The sequence below is a fragment of the Nothobranchius furzeri genome, chromosome 8 (genome assembly GCF_043380555.1).
Source record: "Nothobranchius furzeri strain GRZ-AD chromosome 8, NfurGRZ-RIMD1, whole genome shotgun sequence".
NCBI classification, from domain to species: Eukaryota; Metazoa; Chordata; class Actinopteri; order Cyprinodontiformes; family Nothobranchiidae; genus Nothobranchius; species Nothobranchius furzeri.
The window spans coordinates 58,908,480-58,930,109 of NC_091748.1; the positions used below are offsets into that span (position 1 = coordinate 58,908,480).

The 21,630-nt window shown below is 41.6% G+C and overlaps 1 protein-coding gene across 1 annotated transcript; it reads right to left on the reverse strand.

The window, feature by feature from the left end:
* Window positions 1-6,304: 6,304 nt before the first annotated feature.
* ccdc50a (coiled-coil domain containing 50a) lies at window positions 6,305-21,042 on the reverse strand. Its single transcript, XM_015970573.3, has 12 exons — window positions 20,809-21,042; window positions 15,399-15,461; window positions 13,361-13,490; window positions 11,499-11,589; window positions 10,946-11,051; window positions 8,481-9,287; window positions 7,678-7,829; window positions 7,233-7,277; window positions 6,971-7,114; window positions 6,818-6,900; window positions 6,638-6,744; window positions 6,305-6,530 (listed from the first exon to the last, which is right to left on the reverse strand). Exons 1-12 carry the CDS (start codon window positions 20,861-20,863, stop codon window positions 6,511-6,513), a joined length of 1,803 nt encoding a protein of 600 aa, XP_015826059.3. The 5' UTR covers window positions 20,864-21,042; the 3' UTR covers window positions 6,305-6,510.
* Window positions 21,043-21,630: the final 588 nt, after the last annotated feature.

Consider the following 21,630-nt stretch of genomic DNA (forward strand, 5'->3'; position numbering starts at 1 on the left):
TGTGATTTGTCAAGAAATGTGGCAAAATATGTGTCACAGAAATTCTCTTAAAGGGAATTACAGCCAAAACCAATCTGAAATGGAATATAAACAAGTCTGCTGATAAACATTACAGAAAAGGACATCAAGAAGGTCCTGGGTTCGCTTCCCGGCCTGGGATCTTTCTGCATGGAGTTTGCATGTTCTCCCTGTGCATGCGTGGGTTATCTCCAGGTACTCCGGCTTCCTCCCACAGTCCAAAAACATGACTGTTAGGTTAACTGGTCTGTCTAAATTGTCCTTAGGTGTGAGTGTGTGTGTGCATGACTGTTTGTCCTGCGTGTCTCTGTGTTGCCCTGCGATGCACTGGCTCTCTGTCCAGGGTGTACCCCGCCTAATTGCCTGTTGACTGCTGGAGATAGGCTGCCCCCCGCGGCCCCACGTGGACCAAGCGGGTTCAGAAGATGGATGGATGGACATAAAAACTGGGAAATGCACGGAAATCATGCCACCTCGTGGCTTATAATGAAAGTGCAGCTGTTATTGAAGGCTGTTGAGGCATTCAACAGAGTTGTTTCTATACCAGTGTTGTATGAGAGTAAACTTTAATCGGTCTAAGTCTTATTTCTGTAAGTTGTTTACAAAAGTTGCATAACAGGATCTGCAGGATGAACAATCTGAAATCACAGGAAACTTTTGTGCCTCATGCATCATCAAAGCTGCTTGTTTCCGCAGCACTGCTGTGTCCACACTAGCACAAAGCCAGTAAATTGTGCTGAAACCGACTCGAGACTCTTTATATTAGGAGGTATTTATTTGGGATTCGTAATGTAAGAAAAGTATCAGACTACAGGAGTCCGATCTGGCTGCTAATGAATGTTTCTGGAGAACTGTGAGGAAGGTTTGACCTGTTTGACAGGTGCGCCACCTGTCAGCTCACAGCTTCTACTCTTTGATTGATTCAGGGACAAAACTCTGGTCATGGTTTGTGCATTTTGCATGTTGCTATGCAAGAATCTGCTAAAACCAGCAAACCAAAGTGTTTTAGTGCCACAGAATTTATTCTAAGGATTCTCAGACCATCTAGGTCCGTCATGTTTTGGTAAATCTGCCACATCAAACCTACGTCTTCAATAAAATCAGCTCATGCTCTATAGATCAATCATCGAGAGCACCCCCGCATAAGAGTTGCTTTTTATACTCCCTCCGTTTATTTAGTATAACAAATAAAATCACAATTAATAATAACCTTTTCTTTGGTTACTTTTCATTTGCTTTTAACTCAAACTAAATCATGTGATCATCATCCAAAAATAAATTCACTTGTGCTCCTTCCCTTTGTGCAGGCCTAAACGAAACCCTGTGCACTGCCCTGGCATGCCTATGGCGGTGACTCCCCTACACCCATGGGCCGGGCTGCCACCCTGAACCAGTCCGATGTCATTCCTGCATCAGGCACAGCACTGAGTGCCTCAAGGCCAAACGGCTGCTGGGAGAAGTGTACCTTTTTTTTAGGCCAGAGTTGAGAATGTCTCACATGACAGCAACCAGGAGCTGTCAGCTTTAGCAGGGTCATATCTCACCTAAAAGTCTCACATCATCTGCTCAAGAGGCACGATGGTTGGGTTCATAAAATCTCTCTCTCTCTCTCTCTCTCTCTCTCTCTCTCTCACACACACACACACACACACACAAACACATGAGGATCTGAAGCAACACCCAGCTGTTGTTGTGTGTGTGTATGTGTGTGTGTTTATGTGTGTGTTTGTGTGTGTGTGTGTGTGTGTGCGTGTATGTGTGTGTATGTGTATGTGTGTGTGTTTATGTGTGTGTATGTGTGTGTATGTGTGTGTTTGTGTGTGTGTGTGTGCGTGTATGTGTGTGTATGTGTGTGTCTGTGTGTGCGTGTATGTGTGTGTGTGTTTGTGTGCTTGTGTGTGTGTGTGTGTGTGTATGTGTGCACGCATGCACATGTGTGTGTGTGTGTGAACCGCTCTGCTGAGGGTTGGATCGGTTTGAGGTCACCACCTCCACCGGTTTTTCCTGAAGATGTGCCTCCGGCTTTATCAGAGCGAGGAGAAAAATCAGCTCAACAGTTTAGAACGTTCTGTTTTTTTTCTTTTCTCTTTTCATTTGACTCTAGTGTCTCATCAAAGAGACCAACACCTTTGTGAGTGATCCTTTCTCTCCACATACAGGATATTTGATTCATCAGGACAGACAGAAACCCGTGAGGTTGGTAATTAGCAGCCCCCCCTCCTTTCCAAATAGTGGGTGTGTCTTCATGTCTCAACACGGCGGGCTGTGGATGACAGGCAGCTGTACTTGCAGTTCTACCTGCCAGGTGAGACGTTGATAACGGCCAGTCCTCGCTCCCTAAACCTACAGTTCTCATTGTCAGGTGAGCCGAACACCTGAGTGCTCGTATGGGTGACCCAAACATCTGGACAGGTGAGCGGATTTACCTGTGAATGGCCTGTCTGTCGCTTTAAATGGAGCTGACCTGGCAGGGAGAACACCTGTTGCGGCTGGCCTCTGATTACCTACCTGCACACAGGTGAGTTTGAGCCTGAATAAATATTTGTGTGCTCTCCCAGATCATTTCAGTTCTGTTTATTTTGGTAGCAGCATGTAAGAAGACGAACACTTTACACTCCCACTCGTGCAAAACTTTAGTTGACTTTTTAACTTTTTCACAGGTTTGACTCGGTTCACAGCAGGTTCTGTTATCCGCACAGCTGGAAACTTTGCCTGGGAATTTCTGCGTTCCTAAAATTTCAGTCATTGTTTCTGGTTGTGTGTGTAACGTGCATCTCAGGATGGAGCAGAGGGATCATTTGGGTGAAATCTTCAGGATGAGGCCCAGCAGCCACATGGTAGTAGGCCTCATCCTATTTTCATTCACCTGAGATGGCTGGATCGTCATAAGAAACATAATGCCACCAAGATTCTATCATGTCTGCTTGTGACACTTAAAATTTTAACACTAGGAGCCTGTTGTGTGGTGGAGATTTGAGTTTTCTGTAGTTCAGTTGGGTCATATTCCACAGGAGGGCATGGCAGTGGTGTTGTCACATGCACACAAACTTCCAGTATGTCAGGTATGTTGGTGAACCAGCTCCACTCACTCGTTCTCTAATGATGGGTGTAACTCTACTTTCTTCAGGTGTCAGTTTAATTAAAATGCTGTTGGAAGACCTGCCCTTCACAAGGAGGTAGCTGCATACAGAATAAACCCAGCAGGAAGTGAATGCAGGTGTTTCTCCCTAACAATGCTGTAAACTGGTGTCTGTAAATGTTTAATACAATAAACTTAACAGTTTTGCATGTTTTTAGAAAAAAAAAAACATCCAGAATGTTGTTTTTATTAAATCTGGCTTTGCATGGTAAACATGTAATTCAGGAATAAAACTTGCATTATCCCTAATTGAAACCACAAGTGAGATGATGACTTGTGGAGATTTTTAGACGGTTAATGTGTTACTAATTTATGTAAGAACATGAAAAATCAGGTCCATAACAATTTTATTACCTTCAGATCTAATCACTACTTTTCCTGGTTTCCACTTACAACCAGTCTTCTGACTTGGACAACTGCTCTAACTTTTAGACTTTCTATCCTAGTCTGCATTAATGTCAGAGAGAAACTGACAATCTAAACTGCATTAACTCAGACTGCATAAAGGGACGAGTGTGAGTAGTTGTTTAAACATGAGATGTCAACCTAAGCGGATAAAGATCAGTGCTTGATTTATACTGTCTGGATGCAACTTAGGAATGAATAGACAGCTTTGCTGTGGAAACGCCTGAAGGTAAAAGCTAAAGAAAAATGTTTGGATGCAACTATAGGATAATGGCTTTTATGATCATTAAAAGATTAGATTTGGAAGAATCAACGTTCTGACCACTATGGTGCATTTACACTGTTGAACCAGTGAGTGGTAGCGTTTCAGGAAATTTACTGGACTTTAGGTGAAATACAGTTTGAAACTTTTGAGACTCATTCCATGCAAAACCAGATATTTCAAGCAGTTATTTGTAATTGTGATGATTCTGGTTTACAGCTTATGAAAAGTACACATTCTTAATCAGACTATTAGAATATTGTTAAAAGATTCAATATTCTAGACTGAAAGAGTCAAACTCTAATCAGCTAATGAATCCAGAACTACTGCAAAGGATTCCTGAACCTTTAGATGGTCTCGCAGTCTGAGTTAAACAGACTTTTGCACCAGATTCTCATTTTTCCAGTTTCACCTGCAACAGAGTGAGATTGTTTGTGTTCATGTCAAATCAGTGAAGTTTAGGACTGACAGGATTAGAAATATGCGTGTTACATCGAACAACAATTTTCTAAAACATCAAAGGCTGTAGCTTTCTAAGTCAGTGAAAAAGATTTTTCTAAAGAAAAAAGCCCAGCAACAATTGTCCTTCATTGTGAACATGTCTAGTTACATAAATAATCCATCCTTTGATTTTCAGACAGTTCATATTTAGGAATTTTGTTTAAAAAATCCTATATTTATTATCCAAACACAATAAATCAGTTTCATACCAAATATTTTAAGAGCTTCATCTTAAATCTCTGAAACCAACCCGTTTCACTGATAACAGTTCACTCAGGGGAGAAATGCTGATGCACTTTAATAGATTTTCAGGAGCTCCAAATGAAAAACTCATTTCATTTTCTGATACAGCAAATCTGATTCATTGCATACGAGCCCTAGATTACAGAATAAAAAACTTGATGTAGACAACACTCAAACCCTCCCTGATGCACAACATCCAACAAAATCAAACATCCATACAGACCCTCAGTTTGGACACTTATATGAAATAATCACTTCGTCCACCAGGCAGCGCTCTCCTCAAAGAACACTACAGGCTGCTACAGCCATGACTACAGTTTTCTCATCTTCAGGTCCCTGATAAACAACATATGGCACACGTCTCAGTCAACGATTATTACGTTATGATTTAAATCTGCACGTCGTACAAACACTTCAGATCTGCGATAAAAAAAATACACCTGTCACATTTCTCCTTACAGAAAGGGAACTTTTCATTTTCAGCAACATTTCTTAATCATAAAAACTCAATCACAACCGAGTGTTCAAAAACTAAATGCTGTTACTTGTTCTAAACTCAAATATTTACATGTGCTTTTCGGGTTTCCTTCAACCTACTAATTAAAAAGCTAAAACTTTGGAGCCATAAAAATAAAAATAGGTCCCTTTTGGCAAAAATGAGAATTTTGACTTCATCCAGATCCACTTGTGCTGCGCCGAGTAAAGTTTGTCTTCTCTGCAGACAGGAAGTGACGCCTTCCTTCTGAGTTCGAGACAAAAACCCGGAAGTGACAGCGGGAGCGCTTGGGGAATGAGACTCTCGGGACAATGAAAGCAAAGGCGAAATAAGAGTCTGGAAATAAACACAAACGTCCCTTTGTGCACAGAGAAAACTAGAGCAGCACGTGACTTCAGGAGTGGAGATAATCAGTATTTTCCACTATGATAGCTGATAGCATGTTAGCATAAAAAAGGAAAATATTAAAACGTGTGGCCTTCAGCACATCTGACTCAGTTCAAAGAAACGTACATGCATTTCAGTTTCAGACTGTAAATATGAAGATATGATACAGTTAAGAGAAAAATCAGACTTTTTACAGCGATAGAATCTGAATTATTAAGTATTCTGTTCATTTACAGACGGTTACTGGCTGTTTGTGGCTTTAGCCCTTTCTGAACATGAAGCAGGAGTTGGATTATTCAGTAGAGATCTGAAATGCATGTACACTGTTGTACACTCAGTAAGCATGCACAAACAAACAAACAAACAAACAAACAAACAAACAGTGCTTCGTTCGTATACAGCCATACCGCTTAGTATCAGGATAATGAGGCTACCAAGACAAGCCCCTCCCAATAAGCAGAAAAAGGAGCCTAAAGCCCGTTAATGTCCATCAGTGTCTAAGCTAGAGCTGCCAGCACCAAAACAAAAGGCAGGATTTTATTACTTATATTCTGGTTTCTGTGGCTATAGCGGACTACAGCAGAAGAAGCAAATCCCTTCAGAGTCACAGGCGTGGCACATAGAGAGGGCATACTCGTTGCCCTTGGCGATGGCACGATCTGCAGACGGCACAAACATCAGCACACGATCACCACAGAAGGTTTCAGGGACCAGTCCATGGATGGGCTCATGAGAGACTGGTCCTTTGGCTAGTGCTAACGTCAGGTCGAATTAAAGATAAAATAAATATTCACAATTTACAGCAAAAAATAAAAAATAAAAAAATAACCAAATAGGAGTGTTGCTCCAGCACTCGTGGATCCACTTCCTCAACTCTGGGTCAACTTGAGAGTTCACAAAAAAATCAATCCATTTCTAGAGCATTAGATTGTCCCAAAGGTTTTGGTCAACACAAAGAGATCAGCTGCAAGCTAGAAAATAAATTAATATAAAAAGGAAAAAAAAAAAAAAAAAAGGAGGAGGACTGACAGCGTGTCTGCACTTGGTTTGGAGCCCAAGTCACCGCTTGTGGTAGGCACCTGGAAAATAGGAAGAGGAACAAAGATGAGCGGCTTTAGCTCTTTATTCAGTAGAACCTAGAGTCTGTCTGATGCATTTACAGCAGTGGTGAGTTTGTAATATTCACCTTTGTAGGGGACTTCGTGTCTGGTGGAGGGGTGAGAGACACCAAGATGTTCTGGGTAGCCATAGCTGGGGTTTACATTCTCATAGTCATGATGAGGCTGAGGAGACCTGAGAAAAGGACATATAAACTGAATAATAGCTTGTGTGTAAAGACGGACGCGTTTCTCTGAACCTGATTTACCTGGCAGAATTGTTGCCGTTTCGCTGCCTGTGATATTCGTACTCATCTCGAGTTCGGGGACGCACAACTTCCTCAGAGTTTGGCTGGAAAGCAACAAAAATGATGTTTTGAATGCATCATTACAAATGAGAGCAGCACGTTCGGTGAAGTTACCCTATAGTTCCCTTCTGGCCGTCTCCTATTCACCGCCATCCTCTCCATGGCCATCCTCTCTCGTTCCTTCTCCTTCTCCTTCTCCCGCTCTCGATTCTTTCGGTACTCTTTCTTGTCACGTTCCATCATGCGTCGGGCCAGTTCCTACGAAACGCCAAAACTAGCTCAATGACACGTTTTTAATCTTTATGTGGGTTAAATCCAGACATTTGTCCTAAGATGTAGTTTTATAAACCAAAGCAGGCAGAGTTGCTAGACTTGCCTCGTCCTTCGCCATCTGGGCTGCACGGGCCTGCAAGTTGATCGCCTGAAACAAACAAAACAATCAAAAACGTGTGGTTTTCCTCTGAGTTGCTTTTCTAAAATTATGCAGCGTAATTACAGCAGAATCAAGATTTGTCCTTTTTAAAAATGTTAAGAATTCAAGTCTCTCTCTCCCTCTCTCACACACACACACACACACACACACACACACACACACACACACACACACACACACACACACACACACACACACACACACACACACACACACACACACACACACACACACACACACACACACACACACACACACACACACACACACACACACACACACACACACACACAAACAGAACAGCAGTTTAATAAAGTAAAATAGACACATTTTCTGTTTTCTGTGGCCAAGTAGCCTCAAACTAATAGTTTTACACTTTCTTCCTCACCTTCAGCTCCTCCTGCTGAAGTTTTCTTGCCACCTCCATGTCCTTCAGCTCCTGCTCTCGGAGATCCAGCTTGATCAGCTCTCTAGTGGCCTCGTTCAGCCCGTACGCCGTTTCTGCTATGACAGATCCACTCCCTCTGTGCACAAGATGACCTGCAGGTGCAAACCACGTTACGTGAGAATTTCACAAAAATTCTGGAGAAAAGAAAAACTAAAAAAAAAAAAAGAACTACTAGGGAAAAGTTCCTTAAAACTATTTGCTATAACCAGCCAGCTACAAATTAAAAAAATTATTTTTTAAATTTTCGTTGACAAACAAAAAACGATTATCCCGATTTTATTTTGACTGATTAAAAAAATGATTGTTTAACAGAAAAAACTCCTTTTGTATTAATGTCATTTAAAAGGGCTGCAGTGCATCTGTGCTGATGCTTACCAGGTTTTTGATCAGGCGGGAGTTTTTCTGCTGGTTTTCATCTGATTGAACAACCAGCTGCACAGCCCTGAAACCCTTTTGTTAATGCCAAACCAACCATCAGATCATCTAACGTCACACAGCTTCTGCAGGAAACCATCAACACACACCAGTCTCTGCTTCACTGATGACACCCAGCAGCAACCAACAGGAGAAAAGGAGTAAACTTCTCCTCAAAGCAACAAAAGCATCACAGCCACCAGATTAAACTCACATTCATCACTAGTGATTAGCACGTTAGCTCCACCCACCACCTCAGACTGCAGGAAGCAGCGTAAGCAATCCCCACACATGCCCCCACAAAGCCCAGGGGGGACTCGGGGTGGTACCTGTCTCCGTGTGCTCCCTTCCGAGTGCGTCCCCCTGCAGGGACTCCCACAGCTCCCTGCTGTCTCCTCCTCCTCTATCATTCATGAACCCGTCAAACGCGTCCACGGGGTTGGAATGGACGCGCTGCTGGCTCCTGGCCCTCCTCTTACCACCGACCTCTTCGTCCTCCCAGGAGTCCCGGCTCTCTCTCAGCTGCTCCCGTCTGCGTCCAGGTTCCTCTTCAAATCCTCTGTCCCTGCTCCGGGCTTGTCGTCTCTCTCTGTCTTTTTGTCTCACTCCGTCTCTCTCTCCAAGTCTGTCCCCACTGGGGAATCGATCTCGGGATTTTTCCCTCTCTCTGGCCGGCCACAAGTCCAACTCCTTGTCTCTCCAGTAGTCTCTGTCCACATGTTTGTCCCAGTTATGGTCTCTCTCCCTGTCATGTCTGTCCCTCTCTACAGCAGTCTTTGGTGGAGGGGGTCTACCTGGTCTGTCTTTCTTCCTCACCTCTCTATCTTCATCTCTGACTCTTGCCGTGTGTGAAGGTTCAAACTCTGGACACCTGTCCTCATGCTTTCCTCTGGGGTGCAGGTGCTCGGGATACGGGTCTGCGTGCCTGCTACGCCCTCGTTCTCCTACAGAGTGGTGCTCCGGGTACCTGGAGGGACCACGGGGTGCAGCAGAGTCCTGTTTGGGGTACCAGCTCCATTTTGGCTCGGCTGAGTAATAATCTGGAGAGTGATCGTGATGCGAGCGCCCTGGAGAGTACGCATCAAGAGACCGGGTTTTCTGACAGGTGAATTTGTCCACATCCAGGGGTCGTGGAGCTGAGCCGGGCGGAGTTAAGGGAACGACGATGAGATCATGCAAATATGAAGACAGTTAGTAAGGATGGCAGTAAACAAACCCATGTGAGGAGAGAAAGGGTTAAAGCATAATGGAAACTCTGGATGGAAGAATGGTAGTGACATCATCACACAAAACGTCCAGAAACATGTTTCTCCAAGAAAGTTTTAGACATGTTTAGACTAAATAACGAAAGAATTAGAGATCAAAAACATGATAAAAAACAAAACACATTTCTTTCCTGTAACCTCATCCTGAGCAGCCGTGTTTTGTTGATTGGAAATTTCACACAAACAAACATCCAGAATGAACTCTGAGTGACTGGCTTTCATCTAAAAACACCTTTGGAAACCAGTCTGCTGGGACAGGGTGTGTGACAGAGCAAACAAAGCGTGCGCACGCACGCACGCACGCACGCACGCACACACACACACACACACACACACACACACAGGAATGTATGTGATCTAACAGACTGCTTAAATCCAGTCGACTGTTGACACTAAAACGGTCTGACTGACCGACGCCTGCTCACAGTGACGGAGCTAGCTGCAGCTTTAAACACCTTTCTGTCGCCCTTTTCCTGTTGGAATGAAGACATGAAAACTCAACTGGATAATTTAGTGGATTAAATATTTTAAAATCCATTAAAACCACCACGGAGGACATACTTCTACTGTCTGTAAGAAAGTGAAAAGGGTTACTGACGCCATCCGCGGTCAGCTCTGGCTGAAATCACCCACCTGACAGTTTAAAGGGAACTGACTTTTTACTCTTGATAATGTTAGAGTCTGCCAACATGCTGGTTTGTGTTTGAGATCCAGTGGATTAAGACAGGAGCATTTGTAATGACAGTGAAATCACACACACACACACACACACACACACACACACACACACACACACACACACACACACACACACACACACACACACGAGGATCTGAAGCAACACCCAGCTGTTCGGTCCTGTTTATGATGTCTGAACTTCAAACAGCAGGAGCAAAACTACACAAACAAGCTTCACTTCCTGTGTCACCTGTGCTGCAAAAATAAAAACTATCTGAGGTGCATCTGTGGAACATCAAACTACCAAAAACAGAAAAGATGCACAGATTTCTAGTCTATACAAACTAAACCTCTTTTTTCCTGCTCATTATTTAAAGGGAAAACAAAGAGAAAGTCTGTTTCTGAGAACAATTAAATCTAGTAAAACAAACCCAGGTTTATACGAGAAAAACAGGAGCCAGTCTGCCACTTAAAGTCAGCGGGGTGAGGCAGCAGTAGAGGGAAACAAAGTCACACCCATGGCTCAAGAACACAAAGCTGTGCTCGGACTGAGACGGCATCTTTCAAACATCTGTGATGTTTTCTTATAAAACTTTTATGAAACATTTCTTATAAAACATTCTTATAAAACTTGTGGACGCTTGAAACGGGGGCAAAAGTGATTAAATTATATCCAGCCGTCCTCCAAGGCTAATTAGGTGCTTCTAAATTAATTATGAAATCTTTGCCTCAAGTCAGCAACAATCTGCAGCTCTCTGCAGTTTCTAAAGCTCCTTTAAAACTTTTGCACACGAGCCCATTGTTATATTAGGAGTTTTACGGCAGCACACGAGACACGCTGGTCTCCTCACCTCCGTGATCCTCGTAGTAATCATCTTTAGAGGTAGCTTCCAGCTGTTTCTGTCTCCTCCTCTCGTCCCTGATCTTCTCCTTCTCCTGCAGCTTACGAGCGATGGCCTACAAAACGAACGAAAGGCGTAAAAAAACAGAAATATGGCTAATATTTGACAATAGTCTGTGTTTTGCTAGATCACAATACTGTGGTGAAACAAACGATCACTTGATGTTTAAGAAGCATAACAGCCTTGCTCATGTTTTAGGTTAAATAGCATCATGTTGCCCCTGATTGGCTCGTTTCACAACGTTGGAGAGAGCAGCTCAGAAGGATTTAGAAATGAAGGGAAACTCCCAAGATTTGCTTGAACTCTCCTCATTAATAACGATTTGGTTGGAATATTCCCAACCATGACCATTGTGATTTGGAAAATTTGAACCAAGCGGAGCCTATCAGGTGACGTTTCAGGCGAAACCCCCCGATTTCTACGGACACAAACACAAGAAGTCGTGCTGCTGATGTGAACATGTAACCACCAGTCAGCAGGTAGAAATGTGTGTGTGTCTTACTGCGTCCTCCTCCTCCATCAGCCGCTGCCGCTCCGCTTGTCGGACCAGTTCTTCCTGAATCTCCTGTGCGATCTCATTATCTTGTCGCTCGCTGGTATTCCCACAGATGTGTGTTTAATAAAGGAGAAAAAGAAAAAAAAACGGTTAAACCAAATGTTCTTCAACTCTGACCATCTTTCGCAGCTTTCATTCAAAAGTTTATTATTATTAAGTTGTTTTTTTTACTGCCTGGTTAAACCAGGCTTCAGAGCTAGACCTGAATCCACACTGATGGAGATCTATGGATTAAAGAGCAAGTCACCCCCTACAAGAAACTTACTTCACTCCCTCTTCATGTTTAAAAAATGCAACAAATGATGTTGCCTAGCAGACCGAGAGGGCGGAGCCACTAACAAATACACACACACAGGCTCACATCGGCATTGTGACATCATAATGTACCAGTTTACATCATAGCATACCTCTTAGCCAATAGCGGTGGTAGATTTAAATTCAACTGCAGGGCAGAGTTTATACCCGACAACGGCGCAACACTGACAGTTTTAGGCAGAACATTTAAATTTTAACTGAAATGCATTAACGTGCTAAACTATTGACTACACGTGTCTGCAGCACGATTAGACATGCATTCATAAAGTTTATCAGGAAAAAAAAGCTGATTTGGGGGGTGACTTGCTCTTTAAGTAATTAATCATCTGATGTAGGGAAGAGAATTTTTGGAAGGATGTTTAGGAAGCCGATCCCAAACGTTTCTCTCAGCTTGCTCATCCTGTCACAGCAGGATGGGCGAGCTGAAAGATGACTTGTTACTGACTTGTTGGACTTGTAGCTGACCTCTGCTCAGGAGGGGTTAAACAAAAAGTCCCAGAAAGCATCACCTGCTGCTTGTTTCTGTACAGACTGCAGGATAGTTGTGATTTAGGAGGCTCTAATCTCCTCAAACAGCCACAGAACATCCCCACCTAACAGATATGTGATCTCATCTGTAACATAATATATGCAAACCCTAAATATCTGTATTTCTAAATACTTTCCATCCCTAAAAGGATTCCAGCTGCACGTGGGAGTTATCTTGGAGCGTTGAGTCACTTTGCCGGTACAGAATTAATCTGGTTTGATAGTAAGAACACCAGATTATGCTAATTTGAAACAGATGCCATCATCTAAGGAACGTCTAGTGAGCTCACCAGTTTTCGGACTACTTTACGAAACATTTGAATGAGTTTTTCATTTGTGGGTGTTGAATTTTAACCTAACTAAGTAAATGAGAGTGAAAATCACTTCGGTCAGGATCAGATGATCGCTCTGCCTACCTGCAGAAACGTTTCTCCTCTGCAGCGATTTTTTTTTAGTGTAAAGTTTTAGTTCCTTCTTTCTAAAACTGGAGCGTGTTGATCTCAGAGATGGGCCGATATGGCTTTCTACTGCCGATGCTGGTTTGTAGAGGTCAGGGTCAACCTGACGTTTGCTGGGCCGATGCACCTCATTTACATGTCACTAATAAAAAGCACAGCGTCATACGAGCCTGAAACCGTTTTTGACCTCTGAGTTTAACCAACTCTGGAATCTTCATTTTAAACACTTAAGGATTAAGATCAAACATTTAATCAAAGCTATTGAAAAAAAAAATCTGTAAACTGATCAAGAATTAAATATATAAAAAAAGACAGGTTGCAAAAGGGAAATGTTAGCCAAGTTTCAGAGCATTCATTAAGCAGATGTTTTTCAGGGATGTAAATAAACATTTAACTAAATTCAGCAGTTGCACCGGAACGCCCGGCTGAGACTGATGTATGAACAATGGTAACTATGAGCCTGATTTATCAGTCTATCCCTAGTGCTGATGCATCTGAGACACCCACATGTAATCATGTTGTTTCTGGCTCTGGACCTTGGCCCTCTCGTCCTCCTCCTCCTGCAGCCTCTTGGCCACCTGCAGGTCCTTCTGCACCAGGCGGTTCTTATGGACGTTAGAAGCCAAGTGGCTCTCAACTGTAAACAAACACAACAGCGTCGTTCTTAAGACTGTGTGCACACATGCTCAGAAGATTAACAGCTTAGACGTTTATCAAACCGTTTTATCTGTATTTCTGAGGATGGTTTGAAGAGGACAAGATAAACGTAAAAGGACATGGACTTTCAGTCTCTCGTAATGAGAAGAGGATGCTCCGACTTGCTGAGAAATGAAGGTTCGCAGCTAAGGCATCTCTCCAAGGTTGTGCTATGGCACATTGTGGACATAACAGATGATAAATCCTGCTTGCTGACGCACTTTGTGAGCACGGACAGCATCACTCACCCACGCTGCTCATATCACCCCGTTATCGATCTGTTGGCAGCGCTCGGTTAAAAGGTCCAAATCACACGTGTTCATTTTTAACAGCAAGAAGCTCAAAAAAAGGTTTCTGCTGTGATTGAAAACAAAAACGGAGTCACAGCTGAGTTGAGCTAACAGAAAGTGAAAAGGTTTATATTGATTGTTTTTATCCTTGTTGGAGAAGGTTGTGATCAACTGAACTCCTGGGGCAAAATATAAATAAATAAAAAGACACAACCAATGTCACGACCTCAGCCGAGGGTGTCATTCATCTGTTAGAGTTCGTCAACAACACTGATTTATGTCTCAAGGAGAGAAACACAAGTCCAGATTGATGGGATCTACTACAACAAAAGTTTGGTCTTGGAGTTCCACCTCATTCAGTTGAAAAAGAAAAGAACAACAACTTCATGAAGCTCAGACAAATCTGAGCCTTTAAAAAGAGAAAATGTAGAAAAACCTAAAAAGCTGATGATGCAGCCACATAGACTTCTATCTGACAGTGTGATGTTCAACAAATGTCTGTTTTTCCTGATTGTATTTAACGCAACAAGCTGCAGAGGCTCTTTAGTGGCAATCAGCTGTTGATTTAGAGGACAACAACGATAAATTAGAGTTCTTCTGATATCTTCAGGGTCAAAACCTGCAGCAACAAGAGATGATAATGCTAAATAATGATTGTGGCTGTTAAAAGTTAGATAATGCAAGTAAAAAAACAAACACACACACACCATCGTTTTTCCCATTTATCTACAACACTCAAAGCCTTTCATCGTTTGAAAACAATTTTCCGAGTTGTCTTCTATCTTGTGATTCCTGTTATTTCTGATTATCCGAGTGAAGCTGAAGAACGCGTGGAGCCGTTTTCATTCTCCACACAGATTCTTATAGAAAGGTCCGGATCTAAGTTTTGTCAGAAAACACCATTTCAAGTCCAACTCAGCAGAGGATCTACCACAGCAGGCATGAAAAAGCTGCAACTTGTTCTCCTCCTCCTGACCTCACACGAGCTGATCTAACGGGGTGTGCAGGGACAAACACATAGCACACATATTTGTGCTGCATTACCTCCCGATCCAACCCCAAGCTACAGCACGCATTACCTCCCGATCCAACCCCAAGCTACAGCACGCATTACCTCCCGATCCAACCCCAAGCTACAGCACGCAAAAATAATGTGATCCAGACAAACTAAACGCACAACAGCCATGCTTTCCTGCTGTAATGTTGCTGCACCACCATTCACACAGTGCAGCCGAAGTTGGTTTTAAATAGATTTAATGAGGCTACAGTGACAGTTTACCATCACATTTCCACACATGCTCCAAATGACTCAAGTGTTCCATTAATGTTTTTAACATCAGAACAGCAATGAAGTAATAAAAAACAAGTGCTGTTGGACTGAAACCGTTTAGAGGAACAGAACTGTGAAAAAACTAAAGTCATCAGAACTCATGAAATTCATGAGAATAAATTATTAAACTCATTAAAAGGAGATTTGTTTTTAATGAATGAAGAAATTTTTGTTTAAAGTAAGCAGGAGTTCTGCCTCCTTAGATGTGAAAAAGTGGAAAATGTCTTACTCTCTTGTTCCTGGAGGTTGTAGGCCAGACAGTGGTCTTCAAGCACAGCAAAGTCTTTACACACTGAAAAAAAGAGGAAAACATATGAGATCAAGAAAATAACACTAACTAAATATGATTATTGCTTGATTTTTTTTCAGACATCGAGCTAAATAATAAAATCAGTTTAGTTGTTTAGCTTAGTGAAATCTGTTTAAATAGTCTGGATCAAATAACGATCATCTTCCACTCTAAATGATTAATATTGATCACTGGGAAACCCGTGGCAGACTGAGTAAAAGCAAAGACTTCTTTAACCAATATGAAGAAGCAACCGCTGCCTAAGCCATTAGAGGGTTTATTTAGAAAATACACATTCTTGGGATTTATTTGCAAGTTGGCAAAAGTAAATGAAACCTGTTATTTTTAAATTGCACGTGATATGCTAAACAAAACTGTCTTTCTCAGGCTTGATAAATAGGGCAGCCATCTGGTCGTCTATTTTAATCAAAATCAACAAGAAGTGAAACTGCAAAAGAGGATCCAAACTTTGCATTCAAATAAAATAAAGTTTTGAGATGCAAGTCAAAGGTGCAATAGCAAATACAGAACAAGCCATCTTAAAACATTTTTTCACACCTAAACAACGTCCCAACATGTATAGCTAGAAATAGTTTGTTGAATATTAAATAAATAAATGATGTGGTTCTCAATCATCATCAATTTTATTTCTTTCTTTTTAGATCATTTCAGTCAGCCCCAAAGTGCTTAACTCAACAGATAAAAACGCACAAAATCAAAAATGACAGCAACACAACTACAAATAAAGCTAAGAGACAAACCTGTCTAATTAAAAGCTAAAGAACAGAAATGTGACCTCAGCATAGATTTTAGGGCTGCACAATATATCGTTATCGCGATATCAGCATGCGCAATATGCATATCACAAAGAACAGATAAATATTGCAATGACTGGTCAGCTCAAATGTTTGCTAGCATAATGCATTCTGTCAATCAAACGGAAGCATGATGTTTTTTTAACAAATCAAATAGAGCTCTTCACTCATTTGGCCAACTGGGTGGGTTCTCATAGGTTAGATGCCCGCCCCCGACACTTAATTTTGATGGTTAGCAAACACCTGAGTTAGCTTTGTTCTGCTCTTTCTGCTTTTCCCGGGATCCACTGATTGGCTTTTCTTGTTCAGTTTCTTTACCCCTTTCCTCGCATCTTTTGCTTTTCTCAATTTTATGAAATTGTTTAGTCATTTTTAAATGTCTTTGTTTTTGATTATTTTTGTTCCCGAGTTAAGTTTTTATTTATTGCACGTAAAATAGTCATCGCAGTATTAATCACTGTTATCGCATATCGCAGGTTTTTCTAACATTCCCCATGCCATATTAGATTTCAAAACTGTAAGTGATGGAATTGTTTGAACAACCAAAGGCAGAGCATTCTACAGCCAAACCACGGAGAAGGCTCGCCCACCTCGCGTTTCCAGGTTATATCTCGGGGTAGACAGTAGACACTGGTCTGCAGACCTCATCAGAACGTAGTGGTTTACAAGTGGCTGAAGATAGACCAGCGCCTCCACAGATAAAACTTTCAAAACGAAAACCTTAAAATAAATACTAAAACAGACTGGTAGCGAGTTCATGTCCACCAGCACTGGGGTGAAGTGGTCCCTCCCCCTTGTACCAGTCAGAAACCTAGCTGCTGCATTTTGCACCAACTACAATCTGTTTACAGATAACTCACTGTCAGAACCGCAATACAATAGTGAAGCCTCGATGAGATAAAAGCATGGATTACAGTCAAGCTGCTTCCTCGAGAACATTGACTTAATCCTGGACAAGCGGGACAGGTGGAAGAAGCATGTCGTGCTTATCAAATGAAAGGGTCACATCAATCTTCACTCCAAAACTGGTCACCACCCCGTTCTCCACAAATTAAAGTTTGGATAGATCCCCTGGAGCCAGGCAACTATTCTCTGAGTCCAACTTAATGATACTGACTCAGATTTAGCCTCATTTAAACAAAGGAGGTTGTCTGCAAACCAGGATTTAACCTCCTCTAAATAGTTCATGAGTGACTGTACACTGTCAAAGGAGCATTTAGAGACAGGAAAGTAAATCTGGCAGTCATCTGCGTACAGGTGAACGTTAACGTTATGCTTCTAGAAGAGCAGTCCTAATTAATATAATAAGAACAAGTGTACAAGGATAGAACCCTGTGGAACATCCCAAAAAAGAGAGACCCTATACGAGGTGCAACTCCCTATGGTGACAGAAATAGTCCTGTAAGTCAGTTAGGATCTAACTAGGGATCTAACGGTAAGCTAAACTCCTATTCAGTTGGTTCAGTGGTCGGTCCAATAATTTTCGGTATATTATTTGATTTAATTCATAAAATATCTGAAGCGGCTTCTATAGTGAGCTAAACCAGGTGTCATCACAGGCTGCTAATCTAGCATGATGCATTTAATTATTTCACAGAGTATTTGCACCACAGACATATATACATAGATGCCCCGTCGACTGTCGCCGTCTATTGGAGGTGGCAGACCGCCATTTTAGATAGATTAGCGCCCAGTGCATTCATTTCTACTGAGGAAGGTGCTTACTCAACTAAAAACCACATTTTATCAAGCTTTTTCACAAAATCAAACACAAGGTATGGCATGATAAATAAAATATTATTAAATAAAAATAAATATTAAATATAAAATCCTATCAGTATGCTTGAAAAATCCCTAGTAATCCCACGTGATCTGTTTTCAATTGTACGCCGGTTGTTGTAACCGTAGGCTGCACAGAAAGGGGCATAGTTGCTGACTCTCGACTTTGGAGAGTGACCCATCCAACATGGCAGCGACACTGTTACACTCTCCAGCAACCAATGGGGCATCTATGTACTCATGTCTATGATTTGCGCAGCTCACTCTCATACAGACAAGTGTTGTGTTGGACGTGTCTTTATTTCTTAAAAAACTCACCTCACACCGCCCAGAGTTTCTTCTTTAAATCTCGTATTAAATAAGGAGCGTAATACGCGTCATATTTTTTATTGTAAGATGAAAATTTTACATCAGTTGTCACAGCGGAAACATTCTGCGTACGCAAGTGGACCGAACCAAACTGCCCGAACCGAAAGGGTTCGAGTAACCCCTGTGAACCGTTACACCCCTAGATCTGACCCATTCCAGTGGAGGTCCTGTAATCCCGACCTACTTTTCAAGCTGAAAAAAAATTATGAAGTAGTTATCTCGCATTTCTCTAAGAACCTCAGTCAATAACACAATTCAGACCAAAACCAACTATTGAACCAGCCGGTTATCTTCTCACTGAACCACCACACTTCCCTGGGTCCTCCATTCATTACACGCGTATTTTGTAACGGGACACGATTGGTGTGAGAGATTCTCTGCTCTACTGCTACCACTTGACCTTTAGGTCAGACTACTGGAGTTCCAAAAAGAAAAACACCACGGACAACAAAATACATTTTAACCTAGGTAATTTGACAGGTGTTTATCTCGTTTTGTCGGGCAATGCAGCTTTCTAGTTCCGGGGGATTTGGCCCAGGGATGATAGCAAACGATAGGAGTGAGAGCTTTGTGACCGTGTTTACATTTAAAAGCTAGCTTGTTCTCTAGATTTGCTATACCAGCTTTAACTGCTGTGATTCTATCTTGAGTTTGTCTAAACTTGGATGATCTTCTACAAAGTGACAAGTGATAGGGTAAAGGTTAAGCTGATAGTGTAAACTGTTAAATAGACTAACAAATAAATCAGAATAACTGCTCTTAGAATTTGTTTTACTAAACAAATCCAATTTTTAAAAAGACAAGAAAATTATCCAGCCACAATTCTTTGGCCTGAGTCAAAATATTCCAACTCCACACTGGCAGCTAAAACTGTTCTCACAAGAATCACTTTATTGGTGCTCATTTTCCATGGGAGGGGGGGGGGGGGGGGGGGGGGAGATTCCTATGAAAACCCCAACACAGCCACAACTCTACAAAGTTCTGAAACGAGGCGGACAGCTATTTTCTGTTTGAGTAATTGGGACTGATCAGTATTTAAATGCAAAAACTTAAGGGGAGATTTTAAACCTGAGTAACTCAGCTACGTGCTGATACTTCAACTTGTGCATCTCCTAAAAAATGGAAACATATTTAGCAGATAATCACAACATTAGCACTGGATTTGATACTAAAGTTCCTCCGGCGCCCGCTAAAACCAAAGATTAGACATACAAGCTTCACAATCTAATATTAGAGTTAGGATCAGTTTTTCTCAAAGTTTACACACAATGAACCAAACAGATGAACAAAAGACAGCAGATGCTGGCTGCACAGCTAACAAGAGGAGGGTCACGACCTCCACAAATCCTCACAGAGACTCTGGCCAGTTTGGAATTTGATTAACACGGCATGTTCCCAACATATGTTTAATCTTCTTAAACAAACCAGAGGATTTTGTTGCTGGTTTGTCTTGTCTTAACAACAGTTTTACCGTCTAACATTTAAGGCGACAGGTGCAGATATCTTACAGAAAGCAACACGATTACAGCTTCCTCTTCTTTACTCAAACACTCGGGGCAAGAAACTAAAAATCAGCCCGCCAGTACTGACAGAATTTGCACAATGACCACATGAAGTCAAGTTGTTTAATTCCTGAAATGGCACCAGTGCAATATTTTATATTACAGATTATCCTATTTTCTACTCCAAACATGAGAAGTTGTCCAGCTGCTTTTTGAGTCCCTCTCGCACAAATGCTGGTTTCTTTCCTCTCTGATCAGAATGACGAACGTTAGGCTGAGCAGCTGCTTCCCACTGAATCTCCTAAATACCAGTCTGATAGACTAACTCCACTCTTACTTAATCCATTGAAAGTTGTAACAATAACATCCCAAGTCTAGGTCCTTTGACAGACTTTAGGGGTTTAGTTTCAGAGCAGTCACAGCCAGGCAAATCATAACTGGGTTGGTCGAATTTGGCATAATGCAACTTGTTCTCAGAGGTCTGGCTCAACAACATACCTAAAAAAAAAGAAAACAACTCTGCGTGCTCAGAGCTGAAGTCACATGACCAAAAATACTACGTTTAAAGTTAAAACCATTTTACCACCATTTAAACATAAACACCTTGCTAATATACATATGAGACCAAGTGTATATTTATACAAACGTTAAATTTTATGTTTACCACAGTTATCTTGACACGAAACAAATTCATTCTGAGTAGGACACAAAATCTGGCATGAAACCCAGCTAAGGTGTGTGATGAGTGCTAGCATGCACCAGCAGTCCGCATCAACAGTGTCCGAAACCAAAAGAAAATCTGGTTATATTAACATTAATCTTGCTAGTGATACCAAACAGCTGACTGGCTTTCTATTTATCCGGGAAATGTGTCATGGACATTACCCTCTTTCACTCCCGGTAGTCTTTTCTGGTCGATGCTAACGTTACAATCAGCCATGACGTTGTCAACGATAAGTCAAAAACCGCTGACGGTGACTGCGTTTCTTTCGAAGGTTAACGGCAGCCCGGTGATTTATAGTCTTTGCTCATAAAGCCGATGGATGGTTCAAGGGCTGCACGGCCTTTTTGATTAGTTTCGGTAGCCAGCCTCTCTCTCGATACGTCGCCACTGTAGCTAGCTAGTCAGATTTCCTCCGAGCGTCCCTCCCATCGACATAAAGGTCCCTCCCTCCCTAACCAAGGACGCGTCCGACCAGCGATGACCACCAAGTTTACAACAGCCAATGCACTTCCTGCACCGGCGTGTCAAAATAAAAGCCTCAGCTGGCAGCAATGTGCTGAACATTCTTATGGAAATCACTAACTGAGGTTAAAGATATAAAATAAAACACACACACACACACACATTTATATACATATATATGGCACCAGTACTATAAAATAAAATATGGTGTGTGTGTGTGTGTGTGTATGTATATATATATATATATATATATATATATATATATATATATATATATATATATATATATATATATATATATATATATATATATATAACGCAAACGAAACGTCAGCAAGGTAAAGAAAAACCTTATCTGTGTTTAAAAAAGAACCAAAAATGGAATGACCTCTAAAGTTGCAGCTAAACATTATATTTGCATGAAAGTCTTTCCCCGTGCCTTTCTCTGTTTTTCTCTTCTGTGAAAATGTGTGGTGTTTGTTACAATCATACATTTATTCCAAAGCGTTGCTTTTATAACT

Excerpts from the sequence above, each read along its gene's own strand:
- ccdc50a (XM_015970573.3), bottom strand. The coding sequence starts at position 20,863 with ATGGCTGATTGTAACGTTAGCATCGACCAGAAAAGACTACCGGGAGTG. Across the intron at positions 15,462-20,808 it reads ACTACCGGGAGTGAAAGAGG|TGTGTAAAGACTTTGCTGTG; the intron begins GTAATGTCCATG and ends TCTTTTTTTCAG. Across the intron at positions 13,491-15,398 it reads CAACCTCCAGGAACAAGAGA|TTGAGAGCCACTTGGCTTCT; the intron begins GTAAGACATTTT and ends GTTTGTTTACAG.